This window comes from Moschus berezovskii, chromosome 3 (assembly GCF_049115385.1).
Source record: "Moschus berezovskii isolate FMDL1 chromosome 3, NW_MosBer_1.0, whole genome shotgun sequence".
Classification (NCBI taxonomy): Eukaryota; Metazoa; Chordata; class Mammalia; order Artiodactyla; family Moschidae; genus Moschus; species Moschus berezovskii.
This window is the reverse complement of record NC_142462.1, coordinates 115,887,998-115,898,820: the sequence shown is the minus strand read 5'-3', so window position 1 is coordinate 115,898,820 and position 10,823 is coordinate 115,887,998. Positions and strand designations below refer to the sequence as shown.

The 10,823-nt window shown below is 56.1% G+C and overlaps 2 protein-coding genes across 3 annotated transcripts in view; one reads left to right on the top strand and one right to left on the bottom strand.

The window, feature by feature from the left end:
- Positions 1-152: 152 nt before the first annotated feature.
- SOFU1 (sperm-oocyte fusion factor 1) lies at positions 153-1,000 on the bottom strand. Its single transcript, XM_055420190.2, has 2 exons — positions 859-1,000; positions 153-331 (listed from the first exon to the last, which is right to left on the bottom strand). Exons 1-2 carry the CDS (start codon positions 998-1,000, stop codon positions 153-155), a joined length of 321 nt encoding a protein of 106 aa, XP_055276165.2.
- Positions 1,001-5,523: 4,523 nt separating this feature from the next.
- The window catches only part of TRPV5 (transient receptor potential cation channel subfamily V member 5), a 31,406-nt gene continuing 26,106 nt past the window's right edge, over positions 5,524-10,823 (top strand). For both annotated transcript variants that reach the window (XM_055420300.2, XM_088832783.1), the window contains exons 1-7: positions 5,524-5,651; positions 7,604-7,701; positions 7,810-7,932; positions 8,397-8,534; positions 8,734-8,832; positions 8,990-9,165; positions 9,548-9,694. In XM_055420300.2, the coding sequence (XP_055276275.2) occupies positions 5,524-5,651; positions 7,604-7,701; positions 7,810-7,932; positions 8,397-8,534; positions 8,734-8,832; positions 8,990-9,165; positions 9,548-9,694 (909 nt within the window). The remainder of the gene's footprint in view (positions 5,652-7,603; positions 7,702-7,809; positions 7,933-8,396; positions 8,535-8,733; positions 8,833-8,989; positions 9,166-9,547; positions 9,695-10,823) is intronic.

Genomic DNA, 10,823 nt, shown 5'->3' with positions numbered 1-10,823 from the left:
GCTGGCAGAAGCCAGAAAGCCACATGTTTATCTCCCTTGGGAGAAGCGCACTGGAGCCCCGGGGGCAGAGGGTCAGTAAGCTATCATAAAGCGGAGGTAGATATCCAGGTCCTCATCCAGGAACCAGGCCACCACATCCGCCTCAACGTCCCTCATAAAAAAACCATGATGCTGGCCATGTTAAAGCAGAAGGCGAGGTCAAACAGGTGGTCACGGATCGCCGCCACCTCCGAGGTCTTGTCGTCCTCCTGCTGGGCCATGTCCACCACCTGCCACGTCTCACCCACCGAGGAGACCATGAAGTGCTCTTCGAACTGTTCTCGATCTTGCTCTGGAATGGGGCAAGGGGATGGCACGAAAGGAGGGGTTCTGACTGCCCTCTCCCTGCCCCTGCACTGCCCTGGAGACGAGGAGGAGTTGGGGAACGTGGGTACCCATCGGCCCACACCCTTGTCCTTGACCACAGAGGTGATGCTCTTGGCGGGGGGTGGGGTGCAGTCAGAGTCCCCACTCAAGGACATACACATCCCGCTGCCAATGCAAACTGCCTCCTCCAAAGCGTTACCTCATTCGGGGAGTGAGGGGCCATCTTAGAGAAGGATGAACTTCAAAGACCCTCTTTCCATCTCCACAGGGCCCCATGCACATCAACTGGCCCGAGCATGCCCTGCACATGGCTCTGGCCAGGAACGTGGCTCAGACCGTTTACAGGACACTCACACTGCAGCAGTACAACAGGGCCCAGGGGGATCATCCATAATCCTAACCTAGCTCAGCTTCCCCTCTGGCCTGACCAGTGATCTGGCTCCACAGAGGTCTGATCCCCAGCTCCAGGCGTCCTCCTCCTTCTTCCCCTACCTGTAGAGGGTGTCTTCTCTTTCTGACTCCTCTCATCTAGGCCTGGGCTCCCTCTCTGCGTCTTCACCCCCTTGACTCGCAGCAGCAGCAGAAGGGTGCCCAGGAATGCTGCCCTGCAGAGCCGGGAGCCCAAGGAACTCATGGGCCTGCCCAGCTGCTGCCGTCGGTCTTCCCTCGTCCCAGTGCCCAGCTGGCTTCCTGCCCCCCCTCCCCTGTCCGTTGTCCTGGCCCTTCCCAGCACTGTTTTCTCCCTTCTCTTCCAGAGGACCTGTGACGTCATGAGCTCTGTGACATCACAGCCATGGGCTCGACCCTCATCCCAGCTCCCTGGAGAGTTCCACTGGCAGGCAGGAGCATGGAGAGTAGTCCGCAGGGGACAATAGAGGCTCCGGGGAGGACCGCAGTGGACCTCAGCAGTGGAGGGCCACGGCAGTGACCTAAGAGTCCGTGCAGTCCTTTCACGGCCATTATGTCATGAGATCCATGTGGCAGCCAGGACTCAAAGTCACGGCATCGCCATACCCATTATATAGATGAGGAAACTGAGGTTCACAAGAGAAATGACTTGTCCATCGAAGGTCACACAGATAATAAGGTGCAGAGCAGGGCTCTTGCTGATTCTTTAAAAGGTGACACCTTCCCACCCCACACTTCTGTGAGGCCTTTCTCAAAGGAAAGTGACTTGCATAAACTGAGCCCCAGACCCATGTCGAAACGAGTCTCTTCAAGTCCTGGGCTGTGCGTGAAACTCAGGTCCATCCAAAATGAGGGCAGGGAAGGACCTAATCGGAGGCGGAGGTAGGTACCTGCTTTGGTGTGAGAGCAGAGTACTCTGGACCCAAGGGGAACCACACTCTCATTCCTTGTGCTCCCCTGGACTACCCTCAGTTCTAGCTTTGCCCTCTTGTACTGACAGACTGAATGCATCCTGCTTCATTTCACATCCTCCTGTACTCAGACAAAGCTCTTAAAGACTCAGTGTCTAAACTCAGTCTCCAAAGGGCGGGAGGAAGAGTCTTCATAGAAAAACCAGCATGGCAGAGGCGAGGATCCCAAGTAAGGGATCTCAAGAAACCTGCCTTCACGTCCCAGTGCCCGCCCTGCCCATAACCCTGGTGAGCACAGACCCGTTGGCAGTAATAGGCTGGGGCTAACTGACATCTGCTTCCTGGAGCAGAGGGCTGGGGAGACGGGATGAAGGCCAGCTCTGGAACACCAGAGACAGACACAGACCATGAGGGACAGCCAGGCGCCAGGACCGGGAGCCCACATCACTCCCGGCATCCGCACGTGCCCGCCCGAATGAACCATCAAATGCAGGGGTGAGGCGTGTCCAGAAATGTGTGCTCTTCCTCAAAGGGGGCAGACGGCTCAACGGCAGGGACAGCAGAGCCTCCTTCCCAAGGATGCCGCCCGTGCCAGCCGCCGGGCTTACTGGGAGACGCTCTCCTGGACGGCTGAAACAGCCTTCTATATACTTCCGTGATCCAAGCCCAGTGACAGGGTGACTGGGGAGCAGCATAGGAGGCCACCTGACGATGGGAGGGGCAAGTTTCAGTACGCGGGTGACCCTGTTCACCCCTCTCTTGCACTCCTTGACCTGCAGGTCCAGGAAATGCTGCTTGCATGGAAAGAAATCACTAACCTCCTCCTGGCTATTTGGGGGAGGAGCTTCTGGGTTCCTGGCTAATTGAGAAGCCATCTCCAACTCTGTGAGTTTGGATGGGATGGGTGGCTGGGGTTGGGCCTGCCTTAGGGGAGCAGGTAGAACCGAAAGGACCAACTGGCTGGCACCACAACTCTAATTTCCTCACCAGACACCTGCCCGATGCCCTGTATCTAGAAGATAAATTTTCATAGGAAAGCAGAAATCCCTTCATGATTTTTTTTTCTTATTACAAAAGTATATTTAAAAATTATGGGAAAAAGGCAAATAATTCCAGCATCCAATAACAATTCCTCTTCATATTTTTAAAGACAGTATTCAAATTCTTTCCCTACAGGGCTGTGGGCAGGTAGGGTGGGAGTGTATGACCTAAATATTGAAATCTAGGTTTATATGTTGTCCTCCTTTCTGGGCTCCCCTGGTGACTCAGATAGTAAAGAATCCGCCTGCAATGCGGGACACCTGGGTCCGATTCCTGGGTTGGGAAGATCCCCTGGAGAAGGAAATGGTTACCCACTGCAGTATGTATAGCCTGGAGAATTCCATGGACAGAGGAGCTTGGCGGGCTACAGTCCATAGGGATGCAAAGAGTCGGACGCAAGTGAACGATTCACACTTCGCTCCTTATCGTATCAGAATAAGAGGTTTGGTGCCTTTGATGCCAACGGGCTCTGAGATAAAACAGTGAGGTTTTATCAGGGGCCAGCTCTTACTTACTCTCGTGAGACCCTGGGGCATCACCATCATGCAGGGAAGCATCTGCCTGCGGGAGGGAGCTTGTAGGACTCCTTGTTTGCAGAAAGCTCCCGGAGGATGAAGACTGATGAGAGAAGGGAGGAGAGGGTGGCCATGCAGGACCTGACAAAGGGGATGGAGGACTGGGGAGAGAAGCCAGAGGACAGAAGAGGAGAGAGCTCCCTGAAGATAAGTGAGGTGAAAGTCACTCAGTCATGTCAGACTCTTGTGACCCCATGGACTATACAGCCCATGGGATTCTCCAGGCCAGAACACTGGAGTGGGTAGCCTTTCCCTTCTCCAGGGGATCTTCCCAACCCAGGGATCGAACCCAGGTCTCCTGCATTGCAGGCGGATTCTCTACCAGCTGAGCCACCAGGGAAACCCAGAGATCAGCAAGTCATGTCTGAATTCCCAGCCTACCAGGGGGGAGGAGGGGAAGGTCTGGTCTCCTTTAGGAGGCTCATTCCTGTCCTCCCCATCCCTCCACTGAAGAGAACAGTGCAAAGGAGTGTGCAAGTGGGACGGGAAGACCCAGAGGTGGAGGGCCCCTTCCCTCCTCCGGGACCCAAGGGCCGTGCCCGTGGTGGCCAGCCTGTGCACCTGCTCTGTGCGGCTCTGACCGGGCCCTCCCACCCCCACTCCCTCCAGGACTAGCATTATGGGCTGAGTATTACTGGGCAGGCGCTCCTTTCCTCTGCAGCCTTGCTTATCAGCATATCTACACCCCCACCTCACCCCTATCGCTCCCTCCATCTCCTTAGACTGGAAGTCTCAAGGCTTCGGAGATCTTTACAGCCCCACACTGCCCCACCCCCCAGCAAAGCAGAGAAATGTCCCGCAAGATGACCCCTCCCCCTTCCCAGCCGGCATCTGCCCCCTCCCTGGGGGAGCCCATGATTCCTGCTGTCTCAGGCACCTCCTCTTTCTTTTCTTATTTTCCTTTCAGTTCTCATCCTTCTCGAAAGGTGGTTGTGTCCATCCTTCAGTCTCTAGAGAAGTGTTCTCTCTTTCCTACAGCAAAGGAAGTGACGGGTCCCTGCCCCTGAAGACCCCCAAGGTGGAGGGTCCCCAGCCTATCTCCACCCACACCTCTCATCTTTATAAGCAGAAGGTTCCCAAGAAGCAGTGAGGTCTGATGGGTGACTTGGACCTGAGGTTCCACCTGGCAAGCCAGCTCCAGTTTTGCCTCCCACCAGCTGTGGGGAGTCACACACACCTCTCTCTGCTCCTTCTTCTCACTTAGGAGCTACAGAAGCTTCAGCCTGCACCCAGGGAACTTGGGGATTTCTTGAATGACTACAGTTCAGGAGATATATCTGAATATATCTCCTTGAAAACAATCAGGAAGAAAAATGGAAACTGTTATATCATAAAATAATTTAACACTGTCTTATCTTTTCTCGTGCTCCTGTTGACTCACTCCTGGAGGGAGCCCTGTGATTTCCTCCACTGCCGCTCAGTCCCTGCTGCCCAGCCTCTGTGGACGTGCAGGGCTCGCTGGGGTCTCCTCTGCTTGGAAGGGAGGAGCTGGAACGGAAGAGGAGGCCCTGGGCTTCTCCAGAAGGAGGGGCAGCCAGGAGACCTGCTGGCTGCGAGGCTGCGGGATACTAGGCAGAGCAAGCAGTTCTGGGGGCTTTTGAGCCCCTCTGTGGAAGAGGAATCAACTGTCCTTGCGCTGTTAATGACTATGCTTCACAGACTCTGCTGTGAGAGCATGTAAGTATCACCCCGATTTTACAGATGAGAGGACTGAAGCACAGAAATCTCACCTAACTGACCTGAGAGGACCGAAAGCCAGGATTCAAACCCAGACCCGCCTGACTGCAGAGCTGGAGGCCTTTGCTGCTCCACTCTCCTGCATCCGAGGTAATTGCTCAGCGAGCTTGTAGGACCCACCTTTGGGCTCTATCCCGGCTCGCGGGTCAGATTCCTGGGCCCCACCCCTCCCCTGGCCCGGTCTCAGCCGCCCTAGCTCACTGATAGGAACGAGCTCCCTCCCCGCTGGCTCTGAGGCAGGCTGTGTGCCCCAGGGGCTTTCTCTAGAAAGAGCTCCTCCCATCCAGGTAAAGTCTCTCTCTCCTGGCAGGGCCCCCAGTCCCCAGTCCCCAGTCCCCACGTGCACGCCCTGCACAGCGCCACGCCAGATCCACTCGCGACCTATCCCTCCTCCTCGTCTCCACTTCAGCTGCCGGCTGAGTCCTAGCCCTGCTCCCTTGAACCACCACCTCCCCGTGACTGGCCACTGCCCGGAAGGAGAAGACATGGGAGCACCTCCATCCAAGGCCAGGGGTCTCTCGATCCAACTTCAGAAACTGCTGACCTCCTGGCTGGTGGGACAGCAAGACTGGGATCAGCGTCTGGATGAGACGTACATGCTGCAGCAGAAGAAGTAGGCTGCCCCCCTCTCCCTGAGCCTCAAGCCCTCAGCCCACTTGGGTCAGTCTGCCCTGCCCACCAGAGCACCCCAGAGTTCAGTGCCTGGTGCTGGGATGGGCCCGTGCATCTGTTATGGAACCCGAGCTCCTGTGTCAGCAGTGGAGGAGGGGTGTGGCATTGGGTCCCGGGAAGGCTGGGGCAGGATGATGCTTGGGCTCTCGCCTAGTGAAGGTAGGGGAACTGGGGACCCAAAGATACCAGACGGGAGAAGCCAGCATGTATGGCAGGGGTGAGTGGGGCAGGGCGGGTGCAGGCTGGTGGGCAATGGGGTGCTGGAGAAGGGGTTTTAGGACACTCATTGGGTGAAGAAAGAGTGAGGAGTTACTGTTAATGAGAATGAAATTGATGACCTGGCAACAGGGGACAGCTCTGGTTTGTGAAACACCTGGAACTGACCAGTTGACTGTGGAAACCAGGCGACCCTGGGGAGTCCCAGTGGGGACTCCTAGAGCCCATCTGCATTTCCTGAGTCTCCTGTGTGCAGGCTGTGCTGGATCTGGAGCAGACAGTGAGGCTTGAGCCTGTCTCCGGGAGGGGCAGAGCATTTCATGGTCAACCTTGAGGTCCAGACCCCCAGAAGACTAATGGGGGCAGGGACCCATCCTGAAAGCAGGCTTCTCCCTCAGGGTGTTCGGGGGACTTGGCTCCCATCAGAGAGCTGCCGTTAGCAGAACTGAGCTGGCAACCAGGGCTAGACTCATGGGCAGTGGCTTCTCCAGGCCAGAGGCTGGAGCACCGAGGCAGCGTGCAGAGCCTCTGGACTCTGCAGTCCTGGCCCTGGTTGTCCTGAGCTGGGCGCACTCACGCTGAGGATCTCAGTGAGATGGGCAGTAGGCTGGTCCCCACTCCACTCATTCTCTCTAGAAAGAACTTTGGTGAGGGGCGGACCTGAGCCCTACCTTGAGATCAAAAGCTTCTTCAGATAAAAAGCTTCTTTCCCCTGGCTCAGGGGGACCATTGGAAGAGAGGAACTGGGGGCTAGGGGTCATCACAGGAACCGCCCACCGTCAGTCTGTTTACTGGCCTTTCACCTCTCCCCTCCTGACCCTCAACCTGCCATCGTGTGTCCATCTTCAGAGCCAACACATACTTGCCCAGCAGGAACCGGCTTCGGCATTATCTCTTGTATGGCTCGCCCAGGCAGGGGAGAGACAAAGATTAACCCGCAGAGGTACCACAGGAGGAGTATCTCTGTGGGGCTCCTCCCACCCACTCCGAGATGCACACACTCAGAGAAGCTCACAGCCATGCTCTTGCTTGGCCGCAGACAGCGCGTTCAGACTCTTGAGTCGAAGGGTGACCCTTAGGGAGGGATGGATCCTTCGTAGTCCATCTCAGAACTCTCCCTCCCCACAGCAGGAATGTGCATCTGGACAGCCCCCGGGGAGTCAGAACTCCAGCAGCTCACAAATCTCCGAGTCCTAACAGCTGCCCTCTCTCTCAGCCCCCTCCTGGTCTCTCCGGCTCCTCTCGGCTAAAGAGAGCCGGTTCAGCAGGCCTAGGAGCAGGGATGAAACCAGGCAAAAATTCCCTCTTCTCCACCCGCTCCTGATTTCCAAGTTCCTGAAACATGAACTCAGATAGATTGACTTGGCCAGGCCCACCAGGACCACCCATTCCCTCCCCCGGGCCCCCCTCCCTCAGGCACTCTGCCACTTAGTCAACTGAGCCAGGAGTCCCCCCACCACCAGTGGGAACAGGTAGCGATGCCACCCCACGGGGACCCTGAGCCAGACTCTTGCCCCCATCTGACCCTGAGCTAGAGTCCAGGAGACAACGCTGCAACGTGTTACCGCGCATTCCGTGTGGCCACTGTCTGTCCAGACAGACACTGTCTCTCTTCCTCTCTGCTCTTGGCCTCTCTGCCGTTCTGTCTCTGCCTGACTCCCGTTCATCCTCTGCCAGGATTCGAGAGTCTCCTCTGCTTCGGGCAGCCAAGAACAACGACCTGTGTGTCCTGAAGAAACTTCTGCTGGACCGAAACTGTGACTTCCGGCAACGAGGTGGGATCAGAGTTCAAAGTGCCCCACAAGGCACTCTGAGGGTTTCTGCAGAGGAGCGGTGGAGCATGTCTCTGGGAAATGTTGATGCCCCTGTCTCCTCCACTCCAGGGGCCGTCGGGGAGACGGCACTGCACGTGGCTGCCCTCTATGACAATCTGGAGGCCGCCATGGTGCTGATGGAGGCTGCCCCGGAGCTGGTCAAGGAGCCTGCCATCTGTGAGCCATTTGTAGGTGAGGTGCTTTCACGGTTTTTCAAAGTCGACCAAGTAGGGGAGAGTCTGAAGTCACCTCCTACAATGAGCCTCTGAGGGTAGGTCGGGGAAGGAGTGATGGTTGCTCAGGAGTGTGGGAGGAAGGCAGAGGTCCTGGCCTTGGCTGTGAGTGTCTGGGATCTGCTTTAGCCATTTGTTATTTCCCTTCAACTCCTTTCATGTTCCGTGAAGAACAGAACTCTCTCTCTCTTTCATAGCTGCACTAGAGTGATTACCCTTATACGCCATCCCCAGTAGTCAAGAGGAGGGGACAGCTAAGTGAACCTGCCTGAGGGACATCTGGGGCTCAGTCTCACACCATTCTGCTGAGTCAAGGGAGAAAATCCATGCAAGGATGTCAGGGATCTCCTGGAAGCCTGGGGGGATGCCGTGTCTCTGAGAGAGCTGGGAAGAGCCACCCTGACGGAGGGCTCTCTTGTCCAGGTCAGACGGCGCTGCACATAGCGGTCATGAACCGCAACGTGAACCTGGTGAAAGCCCTGCTCGCCCACGGGGCCAGCGTCTCTGCGAGGGCTGTAGGCGCCGCCTTCCGCCTCAGTCCTCACAACCTCATCTACTTTGGTGAGAGCAGAACCAGGGCTGGGAGGACGAGGAGAGGGCAGCCGTCACGGGAGGGCGGGCTGAGGAGGCCAGAGCCAGGCCGCCACCCCCACCCCAGGGCCCCCTCCAGCATCCCCGCCTCCGGGCCTGCTGACGAGGGTCCCCAGGCCCCGCCCCTCCGCGCCTGCATCTCACGCCCGCCCGGGCCTCTCCTCCCCAGGGGAGCACCCTCTGTCCTTTGCCGCCTGCATGGGCAGCGAGGAGATCGTGAGGCTGCTCATCGAGCACGGCGCGGACATCCGGGCCCAGGACTCCCTGGGTAAGAGCTGGGCTGCAGGGGCGCGGGGAGGTGGGGGTGGCCGGGGAGAGGGGAGGGGCTGGGACCGCCCTCAGGCCCCCCGGGGGGGGGGTTGGGCCTGGGGAACAGCAGGCACTCTGGTCCCAGGGGTCACGTGACACCCCGTGTCCTCTCCCAGGAAACACAGTGTTGCACATCCTCATCCTCCAGCCCAACAAAACCTTTGCCTGCCAGATGTACAATCTGCTGCTGTCCTATGACAGGCGAGGGGACCACCTGCAGTCCCTGGACCTCATGCTCAATCACCAGGGCCTCACCCCCTTCAAGCTGGCCGGAGTGGAGGGCAACACTGTGGTGAGGGCCCCTCCCTCAACCCCATGGGGGTCCTTCTCCTGACCTTTCTTCCCAAACTCCCCAAAAGGGTGGTGGTCCCTTACCTCCATCTCTATCACTAAAATCCTCAGCCTCAGGAATTTTTGACTCAGGGGGATTACAGAATCTTACCTGAGAACATCAGCTATGGTAACCCAAAGTTTCACTCCCCTTGCCTAGTCTCTCCTTTCAGATCTTTATAGGATTTGTGGGAAGGAAAGACAGCACTAAATTAAAAGGTTCAGGTCAACAGAGGCTTGTCAGTTCCCAGCTGTCCATCAGATCCAAGGAGTAAGCAGCCATGCTGTTGCCCTTGGCCTGCTCCTTACATGCTGATGCCCGTCTCACCCCTGTGTCCACCCAGATGTTCCAACACCTGATGCAGAAGCGGAAGTACATCCAGTGGACATGCGGCCCCCTGACCTCCACTCTCTATGACCTCACAGAGATCGACTCCTGGGGAGAAGATGTGTCCTTTCTAGAGCTTGTGGTCTCCTCCAAGAAACGGGAGGTATGGAGACCATGGAGGATTAGGGCTGTCAGGTGTCTGTGCAGAGCCTGTCTGTTTACCAAGATCCTCGGTTCCAGAGGCTTCCCTGTAATAGATGGGGGTGAGGATAGACTCCTGGGACTTTGGGAGAAAATGCTGATCACTACCCCTTCCCTAACTCTGCTCTCTCTGCTTAGCTCTGGTCCCTTCTGCTTACCTTTCTCGTACTAACACTGCATATGAGGAGTTTTCCATATAGATGTTGCTTCCTATCACTTATTCGTTCAGCATATCGAGCTTCTTGCTGGGTCCCAGACACTGTACCAAGAACTGAGAATACAGAAATAAATTAAAAACAGTTCCTTTCAGACAGCTTTGTCAATTTCCCATCCCTGTTCTCAGTAACTATAATAGCGTTCAAGATAAACAATCACTGGGGTCTCTACTATGAATGGTGCATAATGGTGCAACAGAATGGAGGTCGGTTTACTTTGGCTTGGATGGACCAGAAAAGATGTCACAGGAGATGTGCTTGAGCTGGGGCCTCTACGAGGAATTGGGAATCACCAGGCAGATGAGGAAAAAGAGAGCTTTCCAGAGGGGAAAAACCCATGGGTGAAATGCATGGGTCATTCAGACAGTATTGGACTGGGTGATACAAGGGAAAGGAAAGTTTGTTAAAGATTTATAAAGAGAAGAAAATACTGATGCTTTCTGGAACCTCCAAGATGGTGGCAAAATACAGTTCTTACTGTTTATCTGCCACCCAACAATTTCCTAGGAACCCTCTGCTGCCGCTGATGCTGCTAACCCACTTCAGTCGTGTCCAACTCTGTGCAATCCCATAGACAGCAGCCCATCAGGCTCCTCCATCCCTGGGATTCTCCAGGCAAGAATACTGGAGTGGGTTGCCATTTCCTTCTCCAATGCATGCATGCATGCTAAGTCGCTTCAGTCATCTCTGACTCTGTGTGACCCCATGGATAGCAGTCCACCAGGCTCCTCTGTCCACGGAATTCTCTAGGCAAGAATACTGGAGTGGGTTGCCATTTCCTTCTCCGAGGAACCCTCTAGAGCCACAAAACTCAGATGATCGCTGGTACTAACGAACAGAGGATCTGGTTTATCAGAGGTTCTGATGAACAAAGCG